This window comes from Populus trichocarpa, chromosome 19 (genome assembly GCF_000002775.5).
Source record: "Populus trichocarpa isolate Nisqually-1 chromosome 19, P.trichocarpa_v4.1, whole genome shotgun sequence".
Classification (NCBI taxonomy): domain Eukaryota; kingdom Viridiplantae; phylum Streptophyta; class Magnoliopsida; order Malpighiales; family Salicaceae; genus Populus; species Populus trichocarpa.
Window position 1 is genome coordinate 14,172,161 of NC_037303.2, and position 19,247 is coordinate 14,191,407.

The following is a 19,247-nucleotide window of genomic DNA, read 5'->3' on the forward strand; positions in this document are numbered from 1 at the left end:
CACTCGTTTTTCTTCTGTTTAGAGCTGGACCACGATCTCCTTATCAAGTCCAAGATGTGTCAACCATGTTTTTTTAAAATTTGTTTTTATTAGTTTGGAATTAAATTATATTTAATATTTTTAAATTATTTTAATATGTTGACATTAAAATTAAATTTAAAAAATAATAAAAAATATTATTTTAATATATTTCAAGAAGATATAATAGCTAACAACACAAACAGTAACGTGAATTACTGGAAATAAAAAAAAGCTTGTAAAGGATGCTTTTGATGGACCCTACTATTAAAAACTAAGGGTTTTTTTTTAAAAAAAACCAGACACCATATTCTGCGTGTCTGCTCAAAACGTCAAAAAGTTTTTGATTTTTTTATTTTAAAATAATTTTTTTATAAAAAAAAAATCTGATCCGTGTGCGCTTGTCAGATAGCTATTCCATGGGCACCGCCAAAAAGTTAAGAAAATTCAGAGCCAATTTGCAACTTGGTTGAAAAAGACTAAATTGCATGCTATTTTATTAGAATAAATAACGAATCAATGCAGATTCCTCGCCAGCTAATTAAAATACTCCAAAAAATCAATGCAGATCCCTTTATAAATAGGAATTATTAATTAAGAAAAAAATATATTTTTCATGACTTCTACTTCTGAAAAATAAAGTCATAAATACTTAGACATAAATGTATATTCTATTTTACTATAAGTACTATATGATTATCTCTCTATATTTGGAAATTAAGTTTTTTAATAAAGATTTAGAAATTATACTTGATTATTATTTTAAGGAGAATAACATTTATTAACCATGTTAGATGATTATAAAATCTTCTAGCGATAGAATCTGCTAATGCGACCAGTCCCCATTGAAACGATCAAAAGCGACGGCTACCAATTCCCCTGTTCTTATTAATACTCTATCTTAATGACAGCTGCCACTTACTTACTAATTTGTCAGCAACTTCATTTTGGCTTGAAGAAATATTGTAATAATTGTGGGAAATACACTTCCAGTTCTTATTAATAGAGCCAACTCCATCCATAACCATGTTGTTCAACGAATCAAGATGAAGTTATTTGCACTATGAGTCTATTTGTGATTAGCATGAATATCTTGTTAGAACCCCAAATCTTAATATATATATCCAAAGTATTGCCATCGTATAGGGCAGTTGAATGACTTTCTAATAATAGAGTGGCAATGATTTAAAAAAGTCCTAAACATGATTCATATATCATGCTTTGCGAAAAAAATCTTTTATGCCCTTCTGTAATTGTGATCTAGCTTTCTCCTTTGTAAAAAACCACAGAAATCAGCAGCTTGTGATCAGTTGAGTGGACCCTTTGTGCCACAGTACTTTCTCCTCCCCTTCATTTGTTTACATTTCATTTAGTGAGTTTCTCTAAACTACAAAATGGGTTCTTCTGAGAAAATGAAACGTATCAGCTATATGGATCCAGTCTTGTTCAAAGCTGCAGCTGAAGGCGATATCGATCCCTTTGAGAAATATCAAACCTGCCTTGATCAGTTATTGACTCCAGACGAGAACACCATTCTTCATGTCTACTTAGGAAACCAAAGTAGGGAACCGGAACTCACTGATTTTGTTGTTATAATTCTTGAAATGTGTCCACCACTGTTATTCCAAGCCAATAAGAAAGGTGAAATCCCACTCCATTTGGCAGCAGCATATGGTCATTCCAATGTGGTAAAGGTCCTCATTGACCGTGCCAAAGCTCTACCTACTGATTCAGAGAGCGGAGTAACAGAAGCAAAAAAGATGTTGAGGATGACCAATGAAGAGCAAGATACAGCGTTGCACGAGGCAGCTCGACATAGGCGGAGCCATGTGGTGGAAATATTGACTAAAGAGGACCCTGAGTTTCCATATTCCGCCAATGTTCATGGAGAAACTCCACTTTATATTGCTGCTTCCATTATCACGAGGTGGAGGGAAGAACGAGGAAAGGTAGTCGATGGAATCCTCGGAAATTGCATCTCAGTGGACTATGGCGGCCCTAATGGTAGAACTGCTCTAAACGCGGCAATCAGGGTGCGAGATGATGGTAGGATTTTGTGCTCATGTCTGGAGAATTAAATAATTTATATACAAAAGCCACGTATATTTGATTTTATATATCCGTGTTTGCTTCATAATTAGCTTTTTTTTAAAATAAAATAAATTATACCACTAAAATTCTTTGTGAGTTTAGTATTGTTCATGAAAGAAAACTTTTATTCCTTGTTTTGTTGGTTTCAGAGACAGCAAGAAAATTGTTAGAAAAAGAAAAGAAATTGACGCAAACAACCGATGAGAACGGCTGGTCACCACTTCACCACGCTGCCTGTTATGACTGGTCTCCTCGTATAGTGCAAGTATTACTAGAAAATGATGCGTCTGCGGCCTACATTGCTGAAACAGAGAAGAGGAGAACAGCACTTCACATTGCTGCTATTCAAGGACATGTAAACGCAATGAAAGAGATTGTTTCTCGATGTCCAGCTTGTTGTGAGCTAGTTGATAACAGAGGTTGGAATGCCCTTCACTATGCTGTGGCAAGTAAAGATAGAGTAGCATTCGTCCACTGTCTGAAGATTCCAGAGCTTGCAAGACTTGGAACGAAGAAGGATGACAAAGGAAACACGCCCTTCCATCTAATTGCTGCTTTAGCGCACCAGCAGAAGCAATGGCAACGTGTTTTATTTAACGATAGTTATGGTTATAGTGGAAGGGAGATAAGATGTGGTCTTAATAAGCGACAGCTAAGCGTCGACGACATTTATGAAGGAAATTTTGCAGAGATACAGGTAATCAATCCTCTATGAATTAACTGTTGTGATAATTAATGCATCCATATATATATATATACACATCCATTAATGAATCAATTTCTCGATTTCTCAATTTGGGTTCTGAATATAATTAAATCACAGCAAACTGGTTTTCCTGTGCTTCTCCGGTTCTTTTAGCTCCGCATCTTTAATCAGATCCACCAAATGGGTCCCCAAAACTTTTGTTCAGTTTCACTGTATTATTGCCTGTTGGGATCAGTTTTGTATCATCTTACGAGTATATATCTTCTGTTTTTAATTTCGTTTTAAAAATGTATTTTATTTAAAAAAATTAAATTAATATTTTTTATTTTTTTATAATTTTGATAAGCTGATATCAAAAATGAAATAAAATTTTAAAAAATATTTTAATATATTTTTAAACAAAAAAAACTTTTAAAAACTATTTATACCGTAATATTATACATAAAAGTGAAGTCATCGGAATAACTTAATAATCTTTTTTTACTTGGAATGAAGTCATTTTTATTGATTTTGTTAAGTTTTTCATCTACAATAACAGATTATGCATATGAATAGCATGTAATTGCTTAAAAAAACATATATTATTCAATAAAAAAATGAAAAGTAGTACAAATGAATGAAAAAAAATACAACTAGTTAAAATTTTGAAAATCTGAAAATTAAAGTTGAAAAATCTAATAGAAACTTAACATAATCTTACAAGCGATTAAGGAGAGTAGCAATAAACAATAATATATTGGATTACCATCCTAGCTAGGAAATTAATTTTAGAATGAAATGATGTAAAATCAATGGTATATAAAATTAAGTCCACATCTTAGTTTTCTTTTTGGGGATAATTGGGCTATTGTAAAGCATGCTGTTTAATTTCAACCAAATTAGTTTTTTTGTTACCTGCTAATATATACAGTAACAAGAAGGATTTGATTGTAAACAAACTAGTTCTGGAAACAAAAACAATGGCTCGGAAGTTGATATATGATATATGTTAAATAGCTAAAAATGATGATTATTTGTTTAAATTTTTAGAACAATTATCTACCATATTTTACCCGAAATATATATTTTTGCAGAAAAAGCTTGTAAAATCCCTCGAAGATGTTGGCAGTGGACCGATTGGTCGCGGTCCCTTTGTTATGAAAGGAGAGGAAGAGAAAAACAATGAGGAGAGAAACAAAGGGGAAGAGGAAGCTTTGAGTAAAGCAAGAGAGTCTCATCTAGTTGTTGCGGCGCTGATAGCAACGGTAACATTTGCAGCAGCATTCACCCTCCCTGGAGGTTACAAGAACGACCAAGGTCCAAATGAAGGCACTGCAATTCTTGCTAAAAAAGCTGCTTTTATAGTATTTGTTATATCAGATGCAATGTCAATGGTGCTCTCTCTTTTAGCTGTCTTTATCCATTTTATGATTTCGCTGATTCATGGTTTTAAAATGGTAAAGGATGAAGCGATGGATGAGAATACCACTGGGATATTATTTGGGTATGCCATGTTGCTGACAATGATTGCCATGGGTACAATGATTATCGCATTCGTCACGGGCACATATGCGGTTCTAGAGCCTTCCTTGGGGCTTGCTATCAGCACTTGTCTTATTAGTCTGAGCTTCTTCTTCCTTGTGTATTTAGTGTGTAGGTTCATTTACAAGAATTTAATAAGTTAGATTTAACGGTGAAACAATCAATTCTAAATTTTATATCAAATAAAACTCCGATGTATATTTTTTTAAAATTCTTGTTGTTTTTTTTTTAAATTGTGATGTCATAGGTTCAGAAATCAGGTGTTTGATTCCTAACTCAGTTGTTAATTTTTTATATTTTATTTTGCAATTTACGCGATCACAAGTTAAGTAATCAAAAACTCTAATATTATTTTTTATTTGAAATCAAGTCATTTTGTTGATTTTGTTAGGTTTTTCATCTACAATAACAGGTTATGCAATGAATCACATGTAATTCAATAAAAAAACGAAAAGTAAAAAATGAATTTAAAAAAATACAATTAATTAAAATTTAAAAAATCTGAGAATTAAATTTGAAAAATCTAATAGAAACTTAACATATATAATCTTACAAGCAATTAAGGAGAGTAACAATAAACAACAAATATTGGATTATCCCTCCTAGGAAATTAATTTTAGAATGAAATGATGTAGAATTAATGGTATATAAAATTAAGTCCACATCGTAGTTTTCTTTTTGGGGATAATTGGGCTAATGTAAAGCATGCGGTTTCATTTCATCCAAATTAGTTTTTGTTACCTTCTAATATATACAGTAACAAAAAGGATTTAATTGCAAATAAACTAGTTGTAGAAACAAAAACAAAGACCCAAAGTTGATATATAATATTTGTTAAATAGCCGAAAATGATGGATATTTTACCCGAAATATTTTGCAGAAAGAGATTTTAGAATCCCTTGAAGATGCTGGCAGTTGACCGCTTGGCAGTCGAGTTTTGAGAATAGAGAATGTTGAGATAAAGAAAGAATTAGAATGTCTAATTGGTTTGGTTTGAGCTTCTTCTTTCCTTATATATTTCGTGTTGAGGTTCATTTACAAGAATTTAGGAGATGTGATTTGGTAGTGAAACAATTAATTCTAAATTTTCTATCAAATAAAATTCAAATGTCTTTATTTTTTAAGACATTCTTATTGTTTTTGAAAAACATTTGTGATGTCATATGGTCAGAAATCATGTGGTTGGTTGCTAAATCAGTTGTCAATTTATATTTTTTATTTTTTTATTTTTTATTGTAATTAAGGCGCATCACAAGTCAAGTGGTAAAAAACTCTAAAACAATTATTTATTTATTTATTTATTTTTCTTATTTATGACTAAAATTTAGTGATGCAAATACTAGTTGGTACAACTAAATTTATTTTCCAAGTACAATTTTCTTCTGATGGTTTGTTTATTAATCAAGATTGTACTTGCAAAGTGTTTGTTGTTGTGTTTAAAAGGTATTATTAATTATGTTTTTAATTTTATATTATTTTTTTTATAATTTTAGATTGTTTTAATATATTAATATTAAAAATAAATTTTAAAAAAAAAAATAAATTTTTTTAATATATCTTTAAATAAAAAATATTTTAAAAAACACTTTACCACAGTCATAATAAAAATTACTCTCAAAAGTGGGATATGCCAAGTTTCATTCCTCTTTGGCTCCTGTGTCAGCTATCTAGCTTGTTCCATGAAGTGCATGTATGGTTGGACTAATCTCATCGACTCCAATATTGGATGGCAAGTCAGACCTGTGGACATGTGTTTTGATAGCATAAAAATTTTAAATTAAAAATTGAAATGATGATGTTTGTATTTAAAAAAAAATTTAAAAATATTTGCATTAATAAATCATATAAAGAATGGTTAATCTAATTAAAGCCTAAAACAGTTGGGTTGTTTTTTTGTTGTAAAAAAACAAAAAAATAAATGCAAGTGTAAATATTTAACCTAGTAACATGGTTGCTTTTTATTTTTTTTATTTAATTGTATAAAAATAAAAATGAATATTGTTAATAAAGATAGTTATTTGAATTCTCTGGAAAAATATATTTTTAGTTAAAATTCTCTTTTCATAATATATTTTTTAATTTGAAAAACATATTTTTGTAATAACAATAAAGTTTATTGGATAAAAAATAAAGAAAACTACAATAGAAATTAGAAATATTGTATTGATTTAAAATAAAGAGTGAACAATGTATCTAATCAAAACTCCTTTTTTTTTATTAATGTGTTTCTTTTTTTAATTAGGAAAACATGTTTATTTTTTTAAGAAATATTGTTATTTTAAATTAAAAATTACCAAAATCATATATATTTTAGAATTTCTTACTTTTCTATCAAATAAAATTAATATGTATTTAAAAAAATTATAAAAAAAATATTTAAACTATCTTCGAAATATTTTAAATAAAAATTCTAATAAATTTTTTTATAAAAAATATTTAAACTATTTTTTAAGTATTATAAATAAAAATCTTAATTATTTTTTTTAATTTTTTATAGATATTGGATCTGACAGTAATGCCAAATGGCCCAAATCCAAGAGCCTTGTATCTAATAGTCATGCTAAACCTAAAGTATTTTAGTATGGCCAATCTAGATCTAAAAAACTTGGGTATGACCAACATTTTAATTTGACAAACCAAAAAAGAAGAGAGGATAATTGAGCAGTTTAATTTTCAGAAAAAAAAAGTAAATAACTAGAGAAATATAAAAAGATAAAATTAAAAATAAAACTCCTATAATTGCAATACGCTCTTGATTTACCATGATTTCTCTACCGCATTTAACTTTTATTATAATTGCAATACGTTCCTTTTTAAGTATTGTAATATTATATGAATTATCTAAATGTTTAAAGATTTTGATAAAAAAAAATCCCTGGCCCTTTAGGCCCGAAAGTGAGTGCAGGCAGGCACGCTTTGTTGTATTCCTGGGATGTTAATTTTTTTAAAATATAGCTAGAAAAGATAAAAATATTTAAAAAATAGAACACTTTGATTTAATATTTTATAACCATTAATAGAAATGATAGTTGTAAATAATCATTATTGTTATTAGCACTTATAAACAGACGCTATACAGCTACTAGGCGTGTTATGTTACTAATAAAATCAGTTTTTTTTACTGTCAAAATATGGATGGTCAAATATTTTATATTTACTTTTTTTTTTTTTGTAACTTTCTCTTTCCTTTCAAATTATAATAACTATTGAAATCCTAACATGAAACCTTAGAAAACATATATAGGGACTAAAACTGAAAAAAAAAACTTTGGGAATAAACTATAATTTTCCATTCTTCATAAACAATAAAAAAGAAAAAAAAGATTTTTTGTTTGTGTGAAACTTGGTCAGCACTGTATATATTTTTTTGAATTGATAAAATTAAATTAAGTTTTATAAAATTAATGATCAATTTAATGCCATGGTATTTTTCTTATATCATGAAGATAGCACCACAAGCAAACCAAACCCTGTTAAAATTATGTGAAGAGAATGAAATTAAAAAAAAATGAATAATTGATTAAGGATAAAAAAATAAAATTAAAAAACCAAGTCGGAATTAGATGCACTGACTGCATTTAGGATAATTGTGCATCGTAGCTTGATTTTGTATCACTGTCACTGCATAAATTCCAGCTTGTCTGTTCAAAGAATTTCAGATCTTTTGTCCATGCATGTATTTGACGCTAAAAGTTAATCAATGGCTTCAGGAAAAGCTTTTATATGTGTGTGTGTGTGATGATCGTCAATTCAAAAAAAAAAAAAAAAAAACAATCCAGCATAGTTCAATAAATAATTGTTGCATGCAGATGATATATATTGATTGGTAGTGAGTATTTTGCTTTCGATAACATTATTGGATTCACTTTTCTCCTTGAATGCATTGTTAATAAACTTGGGCTCAAATTAACTAGATATATAAAAAGTTTTTTAAAAACCCATGAACTAAAAAAAAAAAAGTTAGAAAAAAACCTATGAAAATTCAGTAAAATCCCATAAAAACTCAGAAAAAGCAAAATAGGTTTTGCCTGTTTTTGTTATATATAAAAAAAAAACCACACCAAACCAAAACTAGTTGGCTTGAACTGATTTCTAGTTCAGTTCAATTGTGAAATTTTTTTTAAAAAATATTTGGTTTATTTTTTAACCAAAAAACCTGACCAATCAAAAAATAATTAAGCCTAAATAGCAACTTTTAGGCCAAAATTTAAAAGATATAGCGGTCTAATAAATGACAGAGTAGCTTCCCAGAAAGGAAAACAACTTTTAGAATCTCTTGTAAAAATTTGATCTCAACCAACCGTCAACTTGTTATCTTCGTTTAAAGCCACTACTCTAATATAGCATGACCACACAACCTTTAAACTTAGTCCTATCTCAGTACTAGTTTATAAAAGCATATGTTAAGTCATTCAAATAGTCTGTATGTGATAAATCCTCATGTAGATGATCAAAATTTTTAGTTTCCACAAACCTGACTGTATCATTTAGGTAATATATAATTATCTAAATCGATAACTAAAACTTGATTAATTGCATTAGATTTTGGTATTCAAAATTTACACTCGTCAGGTTTTGAGTCAGATATTGATAATGTTTTAGGTTTGAATTCAAGTATAGATAATACAAAAACCTAACCCGTGAATACCTATTATCATTCCTTTACAAAGATTCAATGACCGAATGAAATTGTTGTACGTGTGTGGCGTCGTGATGGGTCTTCCACTCTCATAGGTTTGTCTAGGTAATTAGTGTCGCACCCGACATCGCGGCGGCCTTAAAAATAATGTTTCATGGAAAGAAAAGATTTTTGGCATCTTGTTCTTTTAGGGAAAAATGTCTTGTTTTTAAGGAGTCACCACCTAGTATTATGGTCACTAGGAACCCTAACTGGTCAATAGAGATTCTATGGTTCGGGACTGGTTACGTAAAAGAGAAGATATTATCACCCCTTAAACGTTATGCCTGAGGCAGACTGCATTGCTGGTTTTGTCTTAAATTGCTAAACGTTTATTAGTTTAGGCTATGATAATTTGCTTATAATATTCCTAACTCTGACGCCAGTGAATATTCAACTACAGATACTTCCAACTCTGGCGTTGATAAATATTACGTAGCTATAAAATAAATTTATATCAATATTTTTATTCCTGACTCTAGCATCAGTGAATAAACAAATAAAATAAATTTATTTTTACGCATGCACATATTTTTTATTTTTCTAGCTAAATAAAAATAAAATACAATGAATAATATAAATTTAAACCGGTATTTTTATTCATGACTCTGATCCCAGTGAATAAACCAATAAATTTATATTATTTTTATTGATGCATGCACATTTTATTATTTTTTATTTTTTTGGGCTGGGTCCAGCTCAGCCCATAGGGGCTGGGCTGGACCCAGCGGCCCGGCCCGGTCACTGGCCCAAGCCTGTGACCCGGCTGGCCCCTTCTTTTTTTTACCCGCAGGCATGCGTGAACTGCTCACGCACGCCTGCTACAGAAACATGATAATTAAAATGAAAGGGGAGGGAAACGCAGCTTACCTGTTGCTGTACTTGAAGATGTGGTGACGGTAATGGAGGGCCGGCCGGTTAATGCAACTTTCCACTCCTGCGTTCCTTTTTTCTGGTCTGCTTTCTCTCTGCCTTTTTATTTCTGGTTTCCTTCTCCTTCTACCTCTCTCCTTCTGTCCCTCTCTATATCTACTTATCTCTCTGTCCTCTGCTTCTTCTTCTTCGTCTTCCGTCCTCTGTCTCTGGTTCTACCACATTCTCGGTGTCGGCCCCTTTCTTTTGTGATTCTTTGTTCTGCTGCCTCTGGTTCTGGAGGCTGGTTGCTGAAGACTGTGAAGACGATGGTTCATGCCGGTTCTTGTCTCTGCGCTTTCGTCCGCTGGGTTGAGTTTGCGTCTCCTTTGCTCCTGGTTTTTATATTCTGTCACCTTCAGTTCTGAGATGAAGGGACAAAGACGATGGTGGGGCTGATCCTCGTCTCTGTGTCGTTCCTCTGCTTTTTCTCTCCTTCTCGGTTTCTTTGTTCTTTTTTCTGTGTTATTCGTTCTCTGTCCCCCCTGTATGCTTCCCCTGTTTTTTCTCTGTTCAGCTCTGTGAATTTTTGTTCTCTGCCGTTCGTGGCTTTTCTTTTTTTTTCTCCCCCGGTGCTCAGTCGTTCTATGGCTTTTATAGCCAGAGAAAACAATGCCGTTTCTTCCAACCATAAAGTGTGATAATTGCAGAAGTAATGGCTGTGCCTGTGCGGCGGTGGGTGTCCGTTTCGGTCGTGTGAGGAAGATGAACAGTAAAGGGAAACGGTGTCGTTTCGGTATTCACAGCTATATGCATTGTGGCCCTTGAAGTTTGGAAAGTGTTGTAATTAAGCCCCTAGTTAAATTGTAATCGGACCCCTGCATTTCGGCGCCTTTTACAAGTTAGTCCATGGATTTTAATTGTTGCAATTTGGACCCCAATTAAACTCCAAACTTTGATATTTCTTCAATTAAGTCCCTGATTTCATTAATTTAATTAAATCCAAAGTCCAATTAAGTCTAAAACTTATCAATTCTCCAACTAAACCCCTGATTGGATGAATTAAATTAATTTCAAGCTTAATTAAGTCTCAAAACTTATCAATTCTCCAATTAAACCCTTGATTGGATGAATTAAATTAATTTCAAGATCAATTAAGTCTCAAAACTTATCAATTCTCTAATTAAACCCTTGATTTGATTAGTTGAATTAATTCCAAAGTTTAATTAATCCCCAAAACTTCCAATCATGTTGCCCTTAACCCAATTTTAATTTATTCTTCATTTTTTATTTGCTTTTCATCATCATTTTTTTATTATCATTTTTCAGTAAATAAAATAATAGTAATAATAATAATATAAAAATGGTTAAAAATTGAGTTATGACAATTAGGAAAATGGAAAAGACAAGAAATTCTTATCTTTTATCAGTGGAAAGAGGGAATAAGAGTTGTCACCTAATATTTTGGTCACTAGGAACCCTAACAGGTCTTAGAGATCGGACATGGGGACTGGTTGCGTAAAGAAAAGATATCGGCAAGAAGATATATGCTAAGGTATAATTGTTGTTCCGTTTATGGTTAAAAAAAAGTCATTCTCAGTAAGGAGATCATTATCTTATTGGGTAAAACATAATCATTCTAACATCAATAAAAAGAACTAGCTTATTAATATCGGGGATTCGTTTTACGTATGAGCTCGAAATCCTTAATATTAAAAGAAAACAAATTGATTTTTTTGAAATTTTTGAAATATTCACCTAGTTTTCATGAATTTAATGAACTAGTTATTAAAGCTGAAATGCATGTTAAAACATATTTTTAAATTTTTGATGTATGAAAATACAATATGATTTTTTTTTGAAAGACTTCGCTGTATGCATGAAAACAAGATATTTTTTTTGTTGTTTATAATTTTTCGCGATGTTTCGATGAAAATCAGGTATTTTAATACCGAATTTGCATCTTTATGGTATAAAAATACAAACCAATAATAATCAAAATAGATAAAAAAATACACGGGAAAATAAAAAAAATTAGAAAGGATTTTTTAAAAAAATTTGGATTGGGCTGGGTCGGACTTATCCAGCTCAGTGAACAGTGGAGTACTCTCCAGTGTTCACGTTAACAATGAAGAGTGAATTAATTCACTTAGTGAATAGTGAAGGAAACCGACGAAGATAAAGAGGAGAATGAGGAAGAAGGAAGAGGGGCGGACTTGCGGTGGCTTTGTGGCGGTGCTGGTGGTTGCTGACCGGAGAGTTGCTTGTTCGGTGGTTGGTTCTTCTTCTTCTCTGCGTATTTTCCTTATGTTCTTCTCCTTTTATTCTATAGCGGAGGCGGCGGCGGTGACATTAGAGGCAGGCCGTCTACAGGCGGCGGTTGCTGCAATTTTCTTCTTCTTCCCTGTGCAGAGGGCCCAGCCTCTGTTTTTCCTGTTGGTCGTTCTTCCCTTTTCTGTCTTTTTTGCTTACTCTGTTTTCAGTGTAGTCGTTCTCAGTGGCAGCGGTGTTGGTGGTGGAATGAAGGTGGTCGCTGTGGTGGCTCTTTTTTTTCTCTCTTCTACTTCTTCCCTCTATTCCTCCCTATTTCCCACAAACAATTCCCCAACCCTTTCTCAAACTATCTTTCTATTTCCTTCTCTCTATATTATTCTCCCAGAACGATTTTTCTCCCCCCTTTCTCTCAAATCTCGCCCTGTATTTATAGGAAGCTAGGGGAGAGGGTCACCATACCCTGTCCAAGTGCAGGGCATGGTGACCGAGGTATGGGTCATCTTTCTTTCTTATTATGGTGGCATGGACATATGAGTATGGGTTTTTTAAGGTTTGTGCAAGTGGGGGAAGAGAGAGAATAGGAAAAAACATTCAAAATCCTTCATCTTCCCTATCTCTATGTTCGTAGGGAAGAAGAAGATACACAGTGCCGTTCAAAACGGCATTATGTAATTTTTTTTAACGGTGCATGAAATGAATTTGAGGAATAACAAAAAAAATGGGTTATGGAAACTTTTTATTTAAGAAAAATATTTGAAAAGCTTAAAGAATTTTGAAAATTAATTTTGAAAAAACATATATTTTTTCATAATATTATGGAAATAAAAAATTGAAAACTACAAGTCACAAAAATTCTTAGAATATTTAGGAAATATAAAAAAACCATTTGGGTGTTAATTGGGCAAAACCACACACTCATTTGTATGCTAAAAAAATAAAAGCGAGAGAAGTTATATCCACACTAGGTTGGATCCTAGTCAAACTAGGTTAAAATCCATCTCAACCTCAATTAGACAGGATGATTCCTGATATCTATTGAGTGATGACGTTTTCGTCCCTAATTTTATGAGGTTCTTGGCTTACATAATATTAGTCCCCTATCTCTAATTGTTTTCCAAATTTGGTCCCCAACCTAGTTATAATTTTCAACCAACTGGTCCAAGAATTCTCAATTGGATATGTCCATAAAAAATTTGCTTAAGAATTTTCTCATCTGAGTCCACACCTATAGATAATTTCAAAGTATATTTGAGGATGAAAGGATCAGATTGATAATTCATAGATACTTTTTGGACCCAATTGCTTAAATATGTAGGTTAGGGACACAACTGAGAAAAGGGTAATAGCAAATAAGTTGAGTGCAAATATGAGAATATTATCCCCTTTCTAAAACATTCCAAGGCATCTCTTCTTTGGAGAAGATTTATTAGAGTTTGTGGAGGAGTACATCCTAATCCTATCAGAATGATATTAATGTAGATCAGAATTTTAATTGCAATCGGTGGCGATTTAGTTTAGTAAAGAGAAAAGATCAACGGAGCTCGGTTTTCTTAACAGACAAAACCATGCCTAAGGCACAAGTCAGAATAAAACAATTTATAAGTTGCAAAATGATACGGAAAAAAAGGCATTTCTTGTGTATATTTTATAGCTTCATGTGAATAAGGTTTAACAAAACATAAAGTGAAAAGGAAATCAGTACATGTAAAACAATGTAGCATAAGTACATATATAGTAAGAATAATATATACTACGTTGTTCACATTATAGAACAACCATGAGGGTTTTCATCGCTGAAAACTGCTCCTGTCTGGTGGTTAAAGATGGAGGAATGCACAGGATGATGATAATAACCATGATCGTTGCTATCGTATCCATGCTTGTAGTAATTGTAAGAAGAGGAAGGCTGAGGAGCATAGTAAGTAAGTGGACCGTTAACTTGGTGTTGGTTGTAGGAATGGTCAGAATAGCTATGATGCTGTGGATTGTAAGGTAATTGCCAGAGCTCAGCCCTTCTTCCTGTCTTACGAACTGTCTTAAGAACCTTCTTTTGGTCAGCCCATCCTGTGACCGTCACCTTTTGCAACCCCATATCTATATCTATGTCATCTATGCCTGTGCGTGCATACATATAATAAATACAAAAGTTTAAGATATAGTCCAAGAAAATATGTCCAAAGAAAACCTTAAAAAGAGAGGAACAGAGAAAATAATTCATGAAAAAAAAACAGGATGATTAAGATGAAAATTGTCGCATGCATAAAGTTTTTAGTGGAGGTGATTTCTTACCTTTGACTTTTTCCAGAGCATTTTTCACCTTGCTCTCGCATCCAGCACAATCTATATGCACTCTCATTTCTATGATCGACTGAGTAAAATACAACGAAAATTTTCAATACAACTGTGCCATTCTTTCTTTTTAGTTGTAATATGATACGAGAAAATTAATATTAATTAATAGAAGACTCTTACTAATTAACCTACGGTTATATAATTTCATCCACAACATCTATACACGCTTACCGCCATTGTAACTTTTGCTGCTGAAGCCTGAATTTGATTGTAGAGAAGAACAATTGAGTTGAAGAGTATGATAGTATGAATATGTCAAACAAGGTGCTATATGCTCTCTATAAATAGAACATGTAATTTGATAAAATAATGGGAATGATTGGACTTGTAACTTATTATATAATTTAATATTGGACCGACTTTCTTTTCATATAATTACTTTGCAAATGAGATGCTGGATCTTGAAGGAAAGACCAACGAGAATTAATTAATTATCAAAGAAAATTAGACTCTACCATGTTAAAGAGGACGTCGTCATAGACAAATTCATAATGCAAGGGCGTGCACATAGGTAATCATTCTCCTCTATGAGCATTGACTTTGCAGCCTGGTATTAATAAATATTGACAAAAATAAATAATTACGTAATATGGAAGTGTAAAGCAAGTTTACAATTAATATGCTTAAAAGAGTATGATTAACTCATATCACTTGACCGTTGGAACCGGTGGTGGAAATTGTAAACTTCACATGATATATAGCGATTCCATCGGATCCTGTTCTTTTCATTCTCTCATGAAGAAGTAATGATTTTATTTTATTTTAATTCGAATTAGTGTTTGATTGTTATACCAGTTAATTATTAGTAAAAAAAAAACAATATAAATTACATCCTGGAATTTTCTCTAATTGAATTTATTTAAATTTGTGAGTACTTAAAGGAATATATTTGGTGAAATTTACAAGTTAATATATTTTTTTATTTTAGTTTTCGCTGTTTTTCTTAAAAAACCATGCATGGTAATATATGCGCATTCAAGTTGTAGAAAAACATTTATGAATCGAAAAAACAAAACCTAATTACAAAAAATAAAGAAATTAGCATCACACGACAATTAGCGAAAAGATCTTCTTATATGTGTCTAAATATACAATCTTTCATGTATTTCAGTTTTCATCAAAAACTTTGCACCCAAAAAAAATAATTCAAAACTAATTCATAAAAGGAAGTGATTTTGGCATCAGGATCAGAATTCTGCGAGGCAGAAGGGCACTTGAAAATGTTTTCGAAGATATAGATATTTACTCTCTTCAAGATTCTCTCTACTATTGATGTACATGATTATTTCCTCCAGGATATAGGTATATTCTTCATCAAGAATTTTAGACGTATTACATTTAAGTATATCATCATAAAATAATTCTTCAAAGTATATATAGTTCTTATATTCTAATTTTTTAAATGCAAATTAGTTAATATGTTCCAGGTTATTATATATTATGATTTTCTGTGTCTTATTAATGTACACAATAATAATTTTCAATGAAAATAAGTCTCTCCTTCATAATGATGCACTCTCTGAGTTTCCAGAGGGATAAGGTGTGTATTCAATTATTAGAATTATTTTTTATTCTTCATTGAAAAATTAAGCACAATTTTCGTATAGATTGAGAAAAAAAAAAGATCGATCAAATCATGAGAAGGTAACTTAGTTTATTTTACTTTTGAAAACACATTTGTTCAAATGAATGTGAAGATTTTTACCTGAAGGGCACATAAATGGGCTGATGCTAAATCCAATTGGAATGTGTAATGACCAGTTGGGTTCACATTTTCTAGTTCAAATTTAATCTGCCATGTGGCTGGAAGTGAACGCGTTGTTTCCTTCATCCCTACGATGCAAAAAGTAAATATATCACAGAAGAACCAGTTAAAAGTTAGGGAAAGTGTAAAAATATGTAGCCATGCGTTGAACCAATAGAAAGAACCAATAGAAAGAAGTAGAAGTGTGAACTTTAATTGATTAGATTTTAAACTTGTTTTCTAAAATTACTAGTTTGAATTTCATAAATATTAGAATCATTAGAAATTTACAATTTTTAAATATATAAAATTAATCAAAATACGTGTAAATTAATCCGAACACTCTCATTAATTAAAAAAACAAATATATATTACTTGGAACCTGAGCAAAAAACCAATCTCGAGTTTAATTGCTTTTACCTGCGGTATATATCACATCATTCTTCGGATCAAACTGTGCATGGAATCCTAAGATATTGAATTAATAAATATAAATATTTAACACTATTTTATACTTTTTTCTTGGATTGATTTTGATGGTTAATTAATATGATATTTCATTATTCAGGTTCATCAAATAATTATAAATTAAAATCCTTTTATATATAATAATTCTTGATATTCATTCAAAATTTAACCAATGTTCTTGGTTGAATAGTTATTTTTATATAAAAAATAATAAAGAATTTATATGTGTATACATTGGTAAATGTTAATTATACACACACACACTATATGTAATGCATATCCACCCCTGCACCTTGTTATCTTTGCTTTCCGTAGCGCGCATATATATATATATATATATATATATATATATATATATATATATATATATATATATATATATATATATAATGGGCCTTGCAGCAAAATGGCCAGAACGTGGGCTTTATAGGTCTAAAGTCGGGATTATGGATCGAGTCATAAGGTCCAAAACGAAGTTGACTTCTCTTTTTAACTTCATGTGATTTCTAATTCCATCCAATCTTTCCTTTCAAATGGACTTTAACAATTAACAAAAAAAAAAAAAAAGTTGTTTTTGACGTTAGTTGTGATATAAAATAGCATAAATTGCAATGCCTTCCATTTAAGTATTGTAATATTATATGAATTATCTAAATGTTCAAAGATTTTGATAAAAAAATCCACTTTATATTTAATAAATATTACTAAAATTCCTTTACGTATCCCAAGTCTCCGTAGTTTAACCATTTTTTTCTTGGTTTAAACAATATATATAGATATAAATATATAATATTAAAATCAATTTCTATCAAATGTGTTAAAATAGTATGTTGACAAAGCATTTTTATTTAAAACAGAAGCTATCAAGATTTGATTCTTAGTTTAAATAATGTTTTTTTAAAAAATTAAACTATCAACTCCTTAACTAATTTAATTTCAAATTAAAATCCTTTTAAACTCAATTCCCAACCGACCTAATATTCAATGATAAAATTGAAAAGAAATTCAATTAAACAAAAAATATAAAAAAACAACCCAAGTCAACTCGAAATTAATCTATTAAGAACTATTTTCAGGTCATGAGATTGGATTAACCTAATAGAAAGAAAATAAAATAAATCATGAAGCCTAATTCTTAATTAAAACCAATATTGAATGATAAAATTAAAAAAAATTAAATAAGAAGGAATAAAACCCCAGCCAACTAGGTTAATTCGCTAAACCCGCGATCAGCATCTTGAGAGTGAGATAACCCAATAAAAAAAATCTAACATTAAAAGGATAAAATTAAAAAACAAAACATTAATTGAAAAGAATAAAAGGATAAAATTAAAAACAAAATATTAATTGAAAAAAAAAACACAAAAGCAAATGTATTTTTTAGAGTCACCCAAAAACATGTGGGGAAAATATGAGGAAAGTATTATTGCCATAGTACTTTCCTTTTAGATTATAGATAATGTGTTTAATTAACTTTTTAATGTCCGACAAATATTGGTGTAGTGAGATACTTTGATATATATGAGTGTTAAAGTATCAATATTCTTTACTTATAAAAGAAGAAGAAAATATTCTCTACTTACAATACTTAGATATTAATACTATTGTTAAAGTATCAATATTCTCTACTTATAAAAGAAGAAAAAAAATACTCACAATTGTTTTTTAAATTAATGTTTTTATGAACATGTTTTTGTTTCATTTGCTAAATAATGTTTTTATGAACGTATATCCAATTTGTTAACTTTTGATACCGAAGTACACCTCAATCATAATTAACCCACATGCGGTTGTTTAATCATAACTACCACCATTGAACTGTACGGGAGGATAGAATTTGCTTGTTATACACAGCACCTGCATGGCTGTGTCCAGTAGTAATGTGCCCCTCATAACATGGAACCGAAAGAAAGGTATTTGGGTGACAAAAGTGACGTGGATACACATAGACGAGTCCAAGTTCACTAATAATGATGGATGAGCCAAACAATTTATTTTTTATTTTCTCATTATCTTGATAAAACAGATATAACTTTCTCTAAATGTAATTTGTGGTTATTAACGCTTTTTCTTCCCTTAAATACCGAAGAAATCAGCAGCTTGTGATCAGTTGAGGAGTGGAACCTCTTGCCTTTGAGCCACAGTGGTTAATTTCACCTCCCCTTCATTTGTGCACTTTTCATTTAGTGAGCTTCTCTAAGCTACAAAATAGTATGACGACCTATATGGATCCTGTCTTGTTCAAAGCTGCAGAAGCAGGCAATATCGGTCCCTTTGAGAATGATCAAACCTGCCTCAATCAGTTATTCACTCCAGACGAGAACACCATTCTTCATGTCTGCTTAGGAAACCAAAGCAGTGAACCGGAATCCACTTATTTTGTTGATAAAATTCTTGAAATGTGTCCACCACTATTATTGCAGGCCAATAAGAAAGGTGAAATCCCACTCCATTTGGCAGCAAGATATGGGCATTCCAACGTGGTAAGAGTCCTCATTGACCGCGCCAGAGCTCGACCTACTGATCCAGAGAGCGGAGTAACA

General features: G+C 31.0%; 2 protein-coding genes across 9 annotated transcripts in view; one reads left to right on the forward strand and one right to left on the reverse strand.

Moving 5' to 3' along the window:
* Positions 1 to 4,547, forward strand: part of LOC18110663 (ankyrin repeat-containing protein At5g02620) — a 44,205-nt gene extending 39,658 nt beyond the window's left edge. For 2 of the 5 annotated variants that reach the window (XM_052449544.1, XM_052449545.1), the window contains one exon: positions 4,094 to 4,547. In XM_052449544.1, coding sequence (XP_052305504.1) covers positions 4,094 to 4,479 — 386 coding nt within the window. In that variant the 3' untranslated portion in view covers positions 4,480 to 4,547. Of the gene's footprint in view, positions 1 to 1,513; positions 2,065 to 2,258; positions 2,807 to 3,888 lie in introns of all 5 variants that reach the window. The other 3 variants (XM_024590804.2, XM_052449542.1, XM_052449543.1) reach the window with 3 other exon arrangements.
* Positions 4,548 to 13,751: 9,204 nt separating this feature from the next.
* The window catches only part of LOC18110666 (heavy metal-associated isoprenylated plant protein 28), an 85,804-nt gene continuing 80,308 nt past the window's right edge, over positions 13,752 to 19,247 (reverse strand). Inside the window, exons 1-3 of one of the 4 annotated variants that reach the window (XM_052449550.1) lie at positions 14,664 to 14,860; positions 14,430 to 14,508; positions 13,752 to 14,249 (exon numbers count right to left, since the gene is read on the reverse strand). In XM_052449550.1, the coding sequence (XP_052305510.1) occupies positions 13,900 to 14,249; positions 14,430 to 14,508; positions 14,664 to 14,669 (435 nt within the window). In that variant the 5' untranslated portion in view covers positions 14,670 to 14,860 and the 3' untranslated portion in view covers positions 13,752 to 13,899. Of the gene's footprint in view, positions 14,256 to 14,429; positions 14,509 to 14,612; positions 14,861 to 19,247 lie in introns of those variants that run through there. The other 3 variants (XM_052449551.1, XM_024590808.2, XM_052449549.1) reach the window with 3 other exon arrangements.